This window comes from Nestor notabilis, unplaced genomic scaffold, assembly GCF_000696875.1.
Source record: "Nestor notabilis isolate BGI_N333 unplaced genomic scaffold, ASM69687v1 scaffold12767, whole genome shotgun sequence".
Classification (NCBI taxonomy): Eukaryota; Metazoa; Chordata; class Aves; order Psittaciformes; family Psittacidae; genus Nestor; species Nestor notabilis.
This window is the reverse complement of record NW_009937854.1, coordinates 1-16,082: the sequence shown is the minus strand read 5'-3', so window position 1 is coordinate 16,082 and position 16,082 is coordinate 1. Positions and strand designations below refer to the sequence as shown.

The 16,082-nt window shown below is 39.0% G+C and overlaps 1 protein-coding gene across 1 annotated transcript in view; it reads right to left on the bottom strand.

The window, feature by feature from the left end:
* Nucleotides 1-15,474, bottom strand: part of PHF20L1 (PHD finger protein 20-like 1) — a 49,590-nt gene extending 34,116 nt beyond the window's left edge. The window contains exons 1-4 of the mRNA XM_010019048.1: nt 15,374-15,474; nt 6,385-6,556; nt 6,156-6,240; nt 5,168-5,256 (exon numbers count right to left, since the gene is read on the bottom strand). Coding sequence (XP_010017350.1) covers nt 5,168-5,256; nt 6,156-6,240; nt 6,385-6,556; nt 15,374-15,456 — 429 coding nt within the window. The 5' untranslated portion in view covers nt 15,457-15,474. The remainder of the gene's footprint in view (nt 1-5,167; nt 5,257-6,155; nt 6,241-6,384; nt 6,557-15,373) is intronic.
* Nucleotides 15,475-16,082: the final 608 nt, after the last annotated feature.

Sequence of the window (16,082 nt, the reverse complement as noted above, 5' to 3'; positions counted from 1 at the left end):
ACAATTTCAATAAAGTGCTCTATAATATGACTGAGTTTCACAATCCACATTGAAAGTAATCAAAGTGCCATTTTGGACAACGCTTATTTGACCATACAGAAACATTCAAAGAGTAAATGACAGAATAAACAGCCCAAATTAATTTACTTTTTGGCATGTAGATGAAGTCTAGCCACCCTCGAAGTCAATGGAGAGAACTAAGTATTCCCAAAACTGAGCCAAGAAATTTCCACTATGGAATAATCAGACCCCTGCCTTATGTCTCCTGAGTGTCAGGGATCAATGTGATGGCAAAAATTTTAACTCGATCCTTTTTACCAAAGTAATTTTCGAGATTTTCTATAACATGAATGCTCAGAATTTTTCCATGGAGAAGTTGTATGTGATATAAACACCAAGAGCAATGTTCATCCTCCACCAGCAAGAATTAAGCATCTGAGTGGTCTGAACAATAATTAATTTACCACTTGGCGATTTGGCTACAAGAGCATTTAGAGATTTGTTCTGCCACATATAAAAAAGATATAATAAAGACAATATTTGCTTAGCTTCACATGTGCACTTTATAAATAGGGGTTTTTTTTCCCCAGCTGCAGACAGACTATACTTTATGCTGGATTGTTTCCTTGTTGTTATCATATGAGTATCTTGATTTTATAAACCTTGTTTCGACACAACTCTGTCCCACTCATTACACGTTGTAAGTCTTCCCAGCTTCTGTTCTACTGAGGGTTTTTTTGCCTTCTTTGATGTATGAGAAAAGCATAACACAAAATATAGAGCATTACTTTTCCTCATTTTATGCTTTTCCTTTCCATACCTCAATGCTTTTTAATCACTGCTTTACATAGGTTATGCTTCTACTTTGCATCAAGCTATGTACTTAGAAACACCAACAGTTTTGGTTCCTCTAAGATCAAGTGTTTCGTGTCCAAACTGTCAGTGCAAGATGCATATGCTCAGTCTAGCTAGCAGCAGCAAAGTTTGGAAGTGCTGTGGCAATGCTTACACAACAGGCAACTATCAAGGTCATTTAGTGATGTGCCAGCCACAAAGAGCGTGTTTAACTGCCAGCTGCATAGTCAACCAGAAATACACATACCTGGTTTTGGCCAGCAAAACAAGCACACACGTTAGCTCCAGTCCATCCAGAGCCTTGCCCATCCAGCAGGACAAAAAAAGGATTGAGCTATTTGTGCTGGTGAGGAGTTAGGAACACCTGAGAGTAGAAGTCTTACACTGTACCCTGGTCAAGGGATGAAGAGGATCAGTAATATGGCTGGAGCTTGATCGTATGATAAAAGTGGGAAGCAAAGGAAGTGCGGCCTGCATCAAAACAGCACTTTTATTTTCAGTCAAGCTAAGCACCCTGAAGTCAGAAGCTTTCAGAAGACATCAAGCTTCAAGGAGCACGCTGAACTAAGCATCCTGTTCCAGTAGTAGCTGTTCTGGTGCAACATGAAGGAGTGTTTTTGTTTGCATTGTATTTCATTGTTTGGATACCTTCCTTAAGACATGGAGCTTACAAAGGGCAGCAGGACACAAAACAATGAAGCAAACAAAGGTTAAGCATCCAGAAGCCCAAGCAGTGAGACATTAATTATGGTGATAGTTATACTTTTTTCCTAGATTAACATGTAAATTTGAACTCAGTGAAGAGAACCTCGAGCAGGGGGTGAACAAAATTATCTCAAGAGGTCCCTTCCAACCTCAACAATTCTGTGACTCTGAATGGACCAGAAAGCCTCTGGCTCCATTTTTATTTTGGCTCCAGAGTGAACACACACTCATTACAGTGACACAGGTAATTCCTGCTTTTTAGCCTTGAACTCCTGCTGCGTAACTGCTCACCTGCACAGCTCCTGATGTGCGAGAACTATTCAGCACCTAGGATGCTAAAGGTGACTACATTTCTTTTGAAGAGCACAGGAACTTGTCCTTCAAAAAGATATGTTGTGCCTTTTTCAGAAGTTTTAGAAAGAAGTAAGAAAATAACAGTGGGAGCCTAAAGCACAATGAACTCACGAATCTGGCTCAGTCATTAAGATATCTACTCTGTCAACCACTACAGCAGGACACTAAGTATAGCAGATATCACAGAAACTAGTTGTAAATCTTTCGTAGCAGGACTTTTCCCCAGAGCACTCAGTATACACAAAGCCAAGGGCCCAAATATGAACATATTAGAAATTAAGTAAAGTAAAAATCCTCCTAAGAGAAGTTTTCCCTACTCCTCCCTCATGCCTTAACATTGTTCCTCTATTGGCTGTGGTTTTGTAACTGCACTAGCTACTCTGCGCCATCCAGCCTGATTTCCCACTTCCCACAGGATCTCACTCCAGTGAATTTCTCATTTACATATATCATAAAAATATAAATGTACATTTCCCTTTTTTATTCTCACTAAAGGTCACCTTTCAAGTAAGCTGAGAAAATTGACAGGAGAGAAGTTATGGGACACTGCAGTTAGAAGACAAAACATTATCACTACTGAGGAAAGCTGTCATTTTGCTTATTAGATTCACTAAATCAAAGCATAGGAAAATGCACGATCAAGAAATACGTTAGTAGAAATTACCCACAGCCTTACACATCCATTGGCTACAACACTTGTATTTTAAAACATTCCTTCGTAGAACTTTAAACCTACAACAGTGGGAAGGCAAAACCAGAATAATTTCTAAAATCCAACTCTTGTACCAATAGCAGAATTGCACACACACTCTCCACCTGCCTACAACCACCACCTTTGTGCTTCTCTACAGTACTAAAGATTCAACTGGTTTTCCTCTCCTGACACATCACAACTCCCAGCTCCCACACACTCATCCATACACATATATAAAAACATCATCAATCTATTGACTGGCTGATTCCACAGCAAGCCTGGATTCCTCACCTTCACCTTCCAATTCTAAACAGTCTGCCCCACCTACATCTTGGCTCACATTGTCTCCTGTCACATCTTCTTGTTTTCCTCTGTCCCAATCGCAAATCCATGCTTTTTCCTCAGCTTCCTCTTCCTGTGTGCCAAGTCCCCTCCCTCTCCTTCAAAACCCTCCTCAAAACTCACTTCTTTTGGTTCGATTTCCGTCACTAATCTCAGCTCCGGCGCTATCTGCTCCCTCTCGCGCGCCTAATTACATCGAAGATAAAACAAAAAACATGAAACAGAAAAAGTAAGTTATCCGAATACTTCACATGTGCTCTCACAAGGGCAGTCTCAATACCCCCATCCTTTATTTTCTCTCTCTACGTTAGCCACATTTGTGTGTAGTTTCAACAAATTTGCGCTTATCTGCACAGCAACTTAACCTATAGCCTCATTGCATTGAACCACACAAATATTTTCCAGTCTTTAATCCATCCTCACAGCTGAGTCTTGATAAAACACACTTCTGCTGAAACTCAAATAGTTTGAGTGTTACAGTGTTTACAATCTTTTCCTTTAAGACACGCTAAGCTCAAATCAAAGAATTAACTAGTCTGTATGTCTCCATGTAATTCAAATTCTACATGCTTAGCACACACCTTCCAAACAGATCTTACATTAGAACTTCAAGTACCTTAAGCTTACACTTATCTCTTGAGATGTATTTTTGTTTTTCGTTGGAAACAAAAACCCCAAGTCATAGGTTTAAACTAAGAATGAAGTGTTAGATCTGCCAACTTCACTATTTTGCAAATCAAGTACAGTCCTGGCATTTTTTTTTAAGCTTTAAATGATTTTTAGTAAATGTCCTTATAAAATAAATAATGCAAAAAAGCAACAACAGCCATTTGAGTTCTACTCTTAGACAAAGCTCAGTTTCAGATAACTTGATTTTCAAACCAAATCTTCAATTATTTGTTAGAACTAGATGATCTTTAAGGTCCCCTCCAACCCTAATCATTCTGTGATTATGATTTTATTCTTAAATACCACAAAAATATCTTTAAAAACAAACTTTTACCACAGCAAAATGATGTGTGAAGTGTTGCAGAAAAAAGTATCTTTGCTTTTGAAAGCTGCAGAACTTCATGTCTATCTCTAATTTTGCAAAATCAATCTCAGAAAGGGCAAATTTGGCCCCCTTGTTCTTTCTCGAGACTTCATTGAAGCCCCCTACATTCAGCCCCTGAGATGCATGAGACTGACACCCTAACTTTCAACTACTGAGAAAAATTAGAAAGAGCAGATGAGCTGGGCTGCCACCAAGCACGTTTGGACATCAAAATAATTGCTAAGAAATGGATTTACTATTCTTTTTAAAGCTGAAAATGCCTGTGGCCTAAGAGTAGTAACTCAAGATTAGACACAACATCGCTCCCTAGAAAAAGCACAGGACACAGTAAGGGACTTCTTTACATTGTCACAGAAGGGCTATTTCAGTTCAGTCACAACCACATTAACCAAGTCTTCCTTTTCATGAAGTAAAATTATATACTCTAGCTTCCTATCTTACTGTCATACTAAAAGCATTATTGAAATATTATATACTGGTTCAATAGTTCTTGTAAGACTGCAGCAAGAAGCCAGTGTTAGTGTGACTATGGATTTCAGTTTAATCTCAGTCTTCAATGTTGTTTTCCTTTGCAAGTAAAGATATTCCTAGTGACTAAATTATGTACTCCACAGCCTCCCTCAGCTACTACTCAGCATCTCTTCTTTAAGCAACTGGACATTATCAGAAATAAAGACATATGTAACTGTCTGAATCCCCAAAAGTTCTGATACAAGGGAGAAAACCCCCACAGAACAGTCATGTCAGTAAGAACATGTGGGCAAAAAGCTACCACAGTAGCAAACAAAAGAGATGGGGTGAAGAAATAATAATAATAATAAAAACCCAGCAGCACAGACTACTGACAAGCTGTAGCTTTTTACTGGGAGGACACCAAAGGAAAAAGTCTCTGGATGCCCCTGGTTTTGTGAACTCTGCAAGACGAAACTCTGGGAACAGATTAGTTGGCAGTGGAGTGTAGGGCAGCCAGGCATTTCAGATAGAGACAAGCCTACTCGAGCAGCACACTCTGGGGCATCATCCATAAAACTGGTGAAGCAAGGCAGTGCAGGACCTAGAATAAAGACTATAATCTAAAACTAGACATTTTTTCTATCTCAAGTTATTAAAGAAAAAAAGAATCTATATAAAACCTAACAAAGAGATACCTAAATTATTCTTACCTGTCCTTTTGCATCCTCTGGCATAGATTTGATATGCATCCTCTTAAGACATCGAATAACACCATCATAGAACTGTACTGTGAAGGTTCCTAGAAAAGGAGTGATGTAATCATTATGAGTAGTTAAGAAACAAAACACACCTTGTTACTATGAAAGCTTTAGCAAAATGTTTGGAGGCTGGATGAACACAGTAACCAGGTGTTACCTATAGTCAGGATATAGAATTTTAAGATAAAATTGAATCTCAATGAAACCTTGTTCTTCTATCATTACTCTTTACCCATTTGGACAATTTCAAGCAGGTTTAAGCTTCTGTGTCACGTTTGCTTGTAATTCATTGAAAGAATTATGTCACATTTAAGTCGCCACAATAGGAAAACAGTTCGATTTACAATCAAATCCTCATTTGCTTTAAACTACAGCAAAAACTTCTACTAATGCTTATTACAAATATCGACCATTGTGAAATATTGTATCTAAAGTGTTAACCTTTATTTCCCTATTTCCATGGTTTTTCGTCAATAAACAGAACTTTAGAGACCTACCATTACTAAAACAATTATGAACATAAAGATAACATTATTATATACTAGAATCAATACATTATATAACTAATATATATCATGTAGTATGTGATATACAATATATATTGTATATAATATAAAATGTATTATAATGTATTATTTACTATATATCTTTAGTTTTAAATCAACAATAGTACAAAAGTATTTGGAACACTGTGCACAGGACATTATTCTCACCACTGAGGAAACATAAAGCATTTTTTCTTCTAGAAGAAATACCTGTTTCCCAATTTTACACAGATAAAAGTCAAAGCTCTAACTCAACTGCACAGAGTAGAAACATTTTCACTTAACATTGAGGCAGTGAGAAAAACTATATATGCCTGGCACATAAACAGACTACAGCTACAGCATAATATATGCAAACAGTCCTTACCAACAGACCATGCACAAATAGGACATACCTTCTTTATTAATTGCTTCAATCTTTGCAGGGTAATATCGACAGTCTGTCCAACGAGCTAGTACTTCTTCTCCAGGTTTAAAATCCTATTTTATACAAAGTTAGTCATTAATATTTCTAGGAGAAATATCTAAATTATTAAAATAATTAAATGTGATAGATTTAATGTAAGAAAACAGGTAGGGCATTTTACAAAAAAGAGTCAAAGATTAAATAAATGTGCCACTTACAACAAATTCTTCATCATCTTTCAGCCCTTCTTTCCTTAATGCTGGTCGCTCCAAGGGTCGCAACCTATTGCTGTCCCAGTAAATCCACTCATCATAGCGATGACTCCAGCGTTCAAAATGGACCAGCATCTTCCCCTCTTCATAATCTATCTTCTCAATACGAGATGGATACCTTGAATGATAAATTTAAACTGATAAATCTCAAAGCTTTTTATTTTTTTTTTACCTTTTTTGCATAAAACAATGCTTACATGGCATTTTAGAAACCTGTATGAACACCTTGTACTGAGAAATCTCCAAGTGTGAAAAAGATGAAGTTACTAAATTGGTAATAGGATACCATTTAAGAGTTATCTATACTTATCAGTAACAGGTCATCAGCTTCATCCTGGTCAATGATCATACACAGACTTAAACCTCAAACTCTCAGACCAAAACTGCCTGAAACTCGCATTAGAAGTTTGTGCTTATCAGTTTTAAAAACTGTGTTTGTCTAAAGCAAAATCCTGTAAAAGTGTGTGTTTGCTTGGGGGTGGAAAGGGTATAAAAGAGTTTATAATACTAATAGAGCATTCATTACTTTACCATTGACTCTAGACAAATCCAACCAACTAATCAAACCCAGAATGTTCAACAGAACAGCTTCTATGATTTCACTGCCATTAAATTCGGTTCATAGTAACTATTTTTTAGCAATCATTAACTCCACATGCGCTTAAATAAATACGTCAGGATTCTTTAACACAAGGATTTTACTCTCAGCCAACATTGTCTGTGCTCAGCAGAACTAATCAGGAATGAGCTGCAACCAGTACAAGTCTTAGGCATCTCATTTTGAGTGTACCACAGATACAGTTTTGGAACCATAAAGGTTAAGATTACATTTGCAGGGAAAAAAAAGGCAAACTTCTCTAACTTCAGCAATTATTATTCCGTCTCAGTATTTCTGTTTCCCCAAAGTGATGTTTGTAGTATGGGAGCAAGGCACAAACTGGTTCTGTCACACAACTTGCTTCACCAAGATTATTAGATCCTATTATCTCCACTGTATCAAATGCAGAGAATTGAAATGAGGAAGAATTCAGCTTCTGCTGCCTTTCAAAGTACTGAAATGGATTCAAAAGTACAAAGACTCTCCTAAAAGTTAAGTAGATGATCAAGCTTTCTCCAGTTTATGTTAGGGATGGTCTCAAGTTAAAACATGTATTGAAAAGAAAGACCACAGGGAAGGGACACCTGTCTTTCGTTAAGAGGCAACTTGTTTTTCTAACAAAGTGCTACTGTGGAGCAATAGTAAGAGAGCAGAGCTTGAGCACCCAACTTCCAGTCCTACTGCAAATTCCTGCAGCTAGAAACAACTGGCATATACAGGAACCCTGTCAACATTTTCAATATTGAGTACTTTCTCTCCAAAACACTGACAGTGCTGATAAAGGAGTCCTGGACACTCTCTTCTGATTAAAATACAAGTTCTCAGGAAGTACAGGCTTTCCTTATTTCCTAGTGACTAGAACAATGCAACAGAACAAAAGGTGTCAATCTCAATTTGCTCTTCATTTCTCCAGCCATACTTCTTCAGCTGCAGTGATGCATACAGCTTCCCAACATCTAAATACCTCAGCAGTGCCTGAATGAGAAAAAAATCCCATTTTCTAGGTTACTACTGCAACTACTTCAGCCACATTTCACCCTCACATCAGAATGCATAGATAGTCCAATTCCCTGCTGGGTTTCTCTCGTCCACACATTTCAGAAACACAAAATATCTTTATAGCCATTCTTTTAAGTTCTCAACTTCTCACTGAACTTCAAAATAAACTCTTAGTCTCAAACTGCAGATTCTCCTTTGCCACTTTACTGACAAAATCATTCTCAGGATACAACTACTCCATGGGACTTCTGTCAGAGGAGCAACAAGACCAACCCCCTTTCCTTCCTTACTACAGTCAGAAATTTCCAGTTTATCACATGCCAGACAGGTAGTAGTGCAGAACAACACTGATTTTACTAAATTCAGGAATCATCAGCCAAAAGATGGAATTCTCCTTTTCCTAAGCATCTGCAATGCAAATGCTCTGTTCCCATTATGGTGCTACATTTTTAACTGCTGCTACAGACAGCAGCTTTCACCAGGCATCACCAGCAAAGTCACCCACCATTCCTGTGTGTAGAAGACAATAGAAGGGATAAACTAGAAAAATATGGTGCAATTGTCCTGTAAGGAGAAAACTGAGTAAGAGGGGGGAGTAACATATACAGTAAACATACAGTAAGCAGCTGAGCTTAGACATAAATACATAAAACTGGAAATTAAGGAAAATTCAGCAAGCCAAGAATGAAAACATTAATATATATAGGGGAAAAAAAAATAAAAAACAAGAAGAGCAAAGCCAGCATCAGTTAATATAAAAAACTATACAAAATATTAAGTTTCACTAGGAATCACTCAATAGAGGAAATGCAACACCAGATATTTATTGGCGAATTTCTCTTTGATAAATACAATTTCTGCTCTCAAAGTCTTTTTAAAATGTCACTATTGGCTCTAAATCAAAGTCCATTATATTGGTTTTGCACAGTTAAAGCTTATAATAATCATATCACATAATGGCTTTATTATAATAATTTGTTTCTTCAATGTATGTACAAGACAATGGCTGCAAGATGAATAGATCCAAAACCTACATTCAAACTCGGAGATGGAAGACGTAACAAATCTCTGAGCCAACCAAGCTATATATGATTGGTTATTAGACAACCCCAAAATAACTTTATATGGATTTAGCAACAAGCTATTACCCTCAATACCCACTAAATTTAACCACACAATGTGCCACAAATATGTATAAACAACAATATTTCACAATGCTGATCCCACAGTGGAAAAGAGCAGAGCATATATACTGCAGAATTTACTATTACAAATTTCACACTGCGCAGAAACATTTTTCTGGTGTTATAGTTCGAGCTTGTACTGAATATAATCCATTCCATATATTGCGAAGTTATACAAATACTTCAAAGGCAAGTATGAATTTCCTGCTAATAGAAGAGAAAATGGCAACGTATTCCTTTTATCTGCCTTTTTAAAGAATTCTAGTTACAGTGAATACAGGAAAGCTTTGACTGTGGCTAAGAGAAATGTTTAGATTTATTGGGTACAGAGAAGATGAAGATGGTTACAGCTCATACACATGAGAAATTTGATGTAGAAGTCCCTTCCATGGCAAAGCTGCAAGTAGGGATTATGAAGAAGTACTAGAAAGGGGAATATAAACATCACTCCACAGCGCCAAAGGATAACGGGGTCCAAGGTCCTAACAACCTTCCAGTCAGGTCAACTCTCCCCATTCACACCCAACAAGTACCCCACCCTAAGGGATCAGAATGAATTTGGTATACAAACAGATTTGCCAACATTTGTTCAGTAAAAACCAGAAAAACATACTCTAAAAAACTGAGGAAAAAGTCTTTACTTTTCACAGGAAAAAACCTAAACCACACCACCAAACTCCAGTTCAATATTGACAATGCTCTTTTTGTGGGAAGAAACAATAACCTGAAAATTTTAGATGTGTTTTTTTAATAGAAATAATATTTAATAGTCCCAAATAAAGTCTCGTCCAAATTTCAGGGAGTTTTGTTCTTGTTTTTAAGAGAGAACAGGAAAACTATTGTTAGCTGATGGTATCTGCCCAGCTTATGTACTGCATACTCCCCATGCTCAGGTTCCAGTGATTCCAACCCATAAGAATTATGCAACACTTATGCAAAGCTGCAAAATTATGGCTTACAAAAAGTACACTATGAAGCATTGGTCAGACAACAATAATGCTCCAATGTTCATCTAGTAAAAATTAATGGGAAGTGTTCAGTTTTTGTAAGTGTAAAAGAGAAAATACCATTTTCTCCTCCAACTCACTCAACGCATTACCGGCCACATGGATGGCGTTCTTCATTTTTACATCATCTTCCTTTTGACCCTTCAAAAGTGACCAAAAAAGAAGTGAATTGTCCTGTGACGTGGGACAAGTTATTTCAAACTGTAAAAATGGATGCAAAAATGTTACTAAATTTGCCCCAAGTTGGCACCTACAAAGTCTGAAAACATACATACTTCCTGCCTTCACAGTAACAGCGTAAGAAGTCTTTCCTTCCACCTTGTAAATGATACAAACCCAAACACCCTCCATTCTGATTTGTCCACAAACAGCCTTCAGGTATCTGCAAAATCTGTAAACATCTATTTCTACCTCACTTTTAATTACATATATTGTAGTGTATCAATATAAAGCAGTCTTCATAGCCCTTTCAAATACTTGGCTGGCAGGTAACCCAATCAATTGAAATGCCAAAGCAAGGACTGTACAAAGTAAGATTTCCCAAAGTCTTTCAGGACAAAAAGCCTCCTCCATACTAATCTAGCCAAATAATCAAATATACTAAAATCAAAGTGCTATTGCTTTGATAACTAACCTACTTTAGTGAGCTGTTTCCATTCCAGAACTGCACAAAGGGCCATATATCTGTACTTCATTACCTAACTTACAAGTTTAGATCAAGCAGATTAACATAGAATATTGGCTAAGAAAAGTTAACAGGGTTGGTTTTCTCAAAGCAATATCTGGCACTTATGGGACAACCAGTAGAGAACTAGAGCCACAAAAGACAGGGGGGAAAAAAAAGAAGCTTATTTAAAGACAGCAGCTCTAAAAAGGCTGTGTCCTGCTTGTGGGGGCTAACAGCTTAAAAACCAGTCTTCCAAACGGGCACGTACTTGCAGACATCTGCAGTTCTACTGCTGCTTCATCTGCCAGCGAGAGGCATAGGGGGGTGTGTGCACATGTATTAGTTTTTGGATGAGATCATAGGATAATCCAAGTTGGAAGGGACCTCAGAAAGCCTCTTACCAAAAAAAGTCCAACCTCCCACTCAAAGCAGAGTCAGCTATGGGATCAGACCAGGTTTTCCAGAGTTTTAGCCAGACCAGTCTGGAAAACCTCCAATGCAGAAGACTCCACAAACTCTTTGGGCAACCTGATGCACTGCTTGACTGCCCCATGGGGAAAATGATTTGCCTTGTACCTAGCCTGAATTACTTGTTTTCACTTCTGCCAGTTATCTCTTGTCCTTCAGCCACACACTACTGCGGAGAGCTTGGCTAAGTGTCCTTGATGACATTGTTGTAAGTGCTGGAAGGCTGATAGTGGGTCTCCTCTAGCCTTCTCCAAGATAGTTTCCTCACCCTTTCTTCGCAGGTCTTATACACCAGGCCCTGATCATCTCATTTATATTGAATTATTGTCTACTATCAAGTCAATCCCATCTCATTCACTAACAGCTGCCAGATGATCCTGATTTTGATTAGAGCTGCATTTCACAGCTTGCTTAACTGAACTTAAATTCATAGTTGGGGTTGGAAGAGACCTTAAAGCTCATCCAGTTCCACCCCTCCTGCCATGGGCAGGGACACCTTCCACTAGAGCAGGTTGCTCCAAGCCCGTGTCCAACCTGGCCTTGAACACTGCCAGGGATGGGGCAGCTACAGCTTCTCTGGGCACCCTGTGCCAGCACCTCAGCACCCTTACAGGGAAGAATTTCTTCCCTGAATCTAATCTAAATCTCCCCTCTTTCAACTTAAGGCCATTCTCCTCTGTCCTATAACTACATGCCCTTGTCAAAGGTCCCTCTCCAGGTTTCTTGTAGGCCCTTCAGGTACCAGAAGACTGCTATAAGGTCTCCCCAGTCTTCTCTCCCACAGACTGAACAAGCCCAGTTCTCTCAGCCTGTCTCCATAGGAGAGGTGCTCCAGCCCTCTGATCATCTTGGTGGCCTCCTCTGGACTTGCCCCAACAGGTCCATGCCCTTCTTATGCTGGGGGCCCCAGAGCTGAACGAGGTACTCCAAGTGGGGTCTCACAAAAGCAAAGGGGAATAATCATCTCCTCGACCTGCTGGTCACACTTCCTTTGGATGCAGCCCAGGACATGGTTGGTTTCTGGGCTGTGAGCGCACGCTGACAGCTCATGTTGAGCTATTTGTTGACTAACACTCCTAAGTCCTTCTCCTCAGGGCTACTCCTTATCCAGTTTCTGCACAGACTGTAGTTGTCAGGGCCCACGTGTAGGACCTTACACTTGGCTTTGCTGAACTTCATGAAGTTGGCACCAGCCACCTCACAAGCATGTTCCAGGTCCCTCTGGATGGCATCTCTTCCCTCCAATGTATCAGCCAAGCCATACAGCTTGGCATTGTCAGCAAACTTGCTGAGGGCACACTCAATCCCACTGTCCATGTCAGCAACAAAGATGTTGAACAGGATCAGTCCCAACACCAACCCCTGAGGGACACCACACATCAGTGGTCATCTGGACACCAAGCCATTGACCACAACTCTTTGAGTACATTCACCCAGCCAATTCCTTATGCACCAAGTGGTCCATCTGTCAAATCCATGCCTCTCCAGCTCAAAGACAAGGATGTTATGCGGGACAGTGTGAAATGCTTTCTAGAAGTCCAGGTAGATGACATCAGTCACAGTAACAAGTGATTTCATTGTGCAAGATGACCTCCCCTGCAGCAGCGCTCTGGTGCACTCGATGAAGAAGAGACTGCAGTTATGTCCCCAGTAAAGCTCACTGACAGCCTGTCTCTGCTGATCAGTTTGACCAGGCTTTCTTCTGCTCGGTAGTTGCTCATGCCAAACCATCTCAGTGACCCACTGTCTGCAAAAACTACCTCATTTAAAATTACAGGGGTTTTAAGCAATAAATAGGCACACAATACCCTCTCCAAAGTTTCAGAATTCAAATGGAACACCGGATTCCCTGAGGTGAATTTCAGCAAGTACTGCACAGATGAAAATTTAAGACCTGCAGAAGTGCCTCAGAAAGCAAAACCAGACCTTACTACATTTTTACCATCCTCTAGAAGCCTTTCTTGATTAACATTTTAACAGGTCATGAACACTTTAAACGGCAGCAGGCTTTCAGAAAAATGGAGGACAAAAAATAAACCACGTTCAAACATTATTTTTCAGCAAGTGTTCTCAATTCATCACTCATAGAAAGACTGAGCTAAGCAATACTACTGAGCTTCAACTGTGGTTTTGTTAAGAAATAGAAAGAGATTTCATGTGAGTTCAGCAACTTTATTTTCTTTGAAGTATGTATTTTTGCATGCAGATGAGGGGAATGCATACAGCTTATATATAGAAAGAGTTTAAAAAACATCCACCACCCCCCTAAGCAACAGAAGGCTAAGAAAAAAATCGCATGGACTATTATTCCAGCCCGTGTCATCCTAATAACAAGAACACGACAGTGGGCTTTCTCTCACAGGCTCTTTGGTTATGTACATGAGTAGTATTTCATTTGAAATAGTCCTGTTTTCAGTGTTGCTGTAACTGCAAGATTGTAGTATTAACCTCCTGTATATGGCACCACAGAGGTTGACACGCAGATAAACTTTACCTAGTAGTACAGATGAAGAATCAGCTCCTAGAAAGTTAAGGATAAATTCTCTTCTGCCTGAAAATACCAAGTAACTCAGTTGCAGAGCTTAAGACAGGGCCTTGACCAGGCCAAGCCTAGACAAGTACTGCAGAACTGACACCCAACCCTTAAGGCTGGGCAGTCTTGATACAAACTACACACTAGATATTCAGTGATGGGTTTTGGATACAATTAAGCCAAAGCTATTTTTACATATTAACTTTTCTTCTTTAGCTACATTAACTAGTTTTCTCTATTCACAAAAGTTGCTATTAAAAGTTCTATTAAAATTATTCTACCTTTATAGCACTATTCAGCTGGTTTCATGATCCTAGCACTCAGTTATAGAATCAGGATGCTGAAAACCCACTCTACAGCAACAGGTCAGAACAAGAACTGTTCTGTAAACCACACTTCCCTTTAGAGACCATTTATTAAAACACTTTTGCTCTAATTAAAATCACAGCTCTACTGATAAAAAGTTTAACCCAACTCTTTATACAGAGCATGTAACTACTGGAGTAAACATGTAAATAAAACACAGACTTCCCTATCAAGTAACTTGGGAGTTAGCAGGATCAGATATTTACAAGCACATACTTGGCTCTCCAGGAATGCAAGCGAAAAGCAGGTACAGGCTCCTACGTTTCTTAGCCCTAATTAATCAGAGAGCAGCTACAACACTTCTGGGTAGAAGCACCAACTTCCTCTGTCATCTACTTAAAAACAGTGATTCTTCAAACTCAAATAGCATGGCCAGTACACATCATGAGAGCAGCCCACTTATATTAGTACCATTTGGCCTAACAGTGTATTTCAACCTAACAGCTCCTTTCACAACACACATGCTGTGTAGCATGGTCCTTGTGCCCAAATTCCCATGTTAGAGTCTTGACTCCTCCTCACGATATGACTGGGTGGTTCCAGACGCACCATTTTAAGCACTTTGCTTCTCCAACTGTTTGATACAAATGCAGTCGTACTTGCCTAGTCCATGAATTCCAATTAAGGATGTTTTCTTTTGTTAACATCAGTTCTATGAACCTACGGAACTAGATGATCTTTAAGGTCCCTTCCAACGCAAGCCTCTCAATGATTTTAAGTCTGATAACTGAACACAAAAACACATTCACACACACGCCTTGAAACTAAACCTAAGTCTTAAGTCACAGAAGTTTACCACATTAACACACCCATCCTCTCACACATGACACTGCATTCCACACTACTCTGGAAATGCTCTTTGCTTACTACAGTTGCACAAGCAACTAAAAGCAAACAAAGGAAAAGCCATAGCAAAGTTTAGTTTGATTTCTGAAGAGAGAATTTTTCCTACAAGCCAACAGGTTTAATGGACTTATTACACGGAAATTCATAAAGTTCATGTGTGAAGCAGCCAATTAACAGCTGCACAAGATCTTATAACTAGACACCAAAACATACAACATACACAAAGCAATTATGCTCTTAGCACATAGCGTACAAGGTCTTCCATACCATTTCTGTAAATAGTCCAGTGCCTCCAAGCGAGCACCAATCTCAAATGTGATTCCAGGACGATTGGGAGGCTTTTTACTCATCTTGAGATTTTCTTTTTCACTACCTTTGGAGAAAAAAGAAGAAAAAAGGCATATGAGAACACGTAACACTGCCTAAAGCACGTCACTGACAGCAAATATATTCCAGTGGCTGGAAGAAGATGTGAAATTTCTATCCCAACTCTCCACTAACTTATGTTTTCAGAAGTACAGTGAAGGCCCTAAGAAGGCACTAAACCCAGAAGTCGTGTCTCTTCAGTCAGACTTCTTTTCCTTAAAAAAAAAAAAGTCCCCAACGTTAAGTTAAAAAATAAAATAAAAGAATCGGTGTTCTTTTTTTGGAGGTGTACTGCATTGTAAGAACAGGACACCTTTTTGAAGCATAATTTTAAGAGCTATCTGAAGTCAAGGCGCATTCTTTCCTCCGGTGTCGAAAAGGTCAAAACTAGTTAGAACTTACCTCACCAATAATAGAAATTTAAAGATAAACACAGCCTGAAGGGCAAGTAAGACGAAATAAACAAAATAACACAACAAAAAACCCTTTCTATGCGCTCTCAATTCATAGCTAACACTAAGGAAGTTCCGCTCACAGGCGCCTCTTAATGCCTTTCGGTAATTCAGTCCCCATCAAACAAATCACTTCTCTGCCCGACTGCCACCGCTAT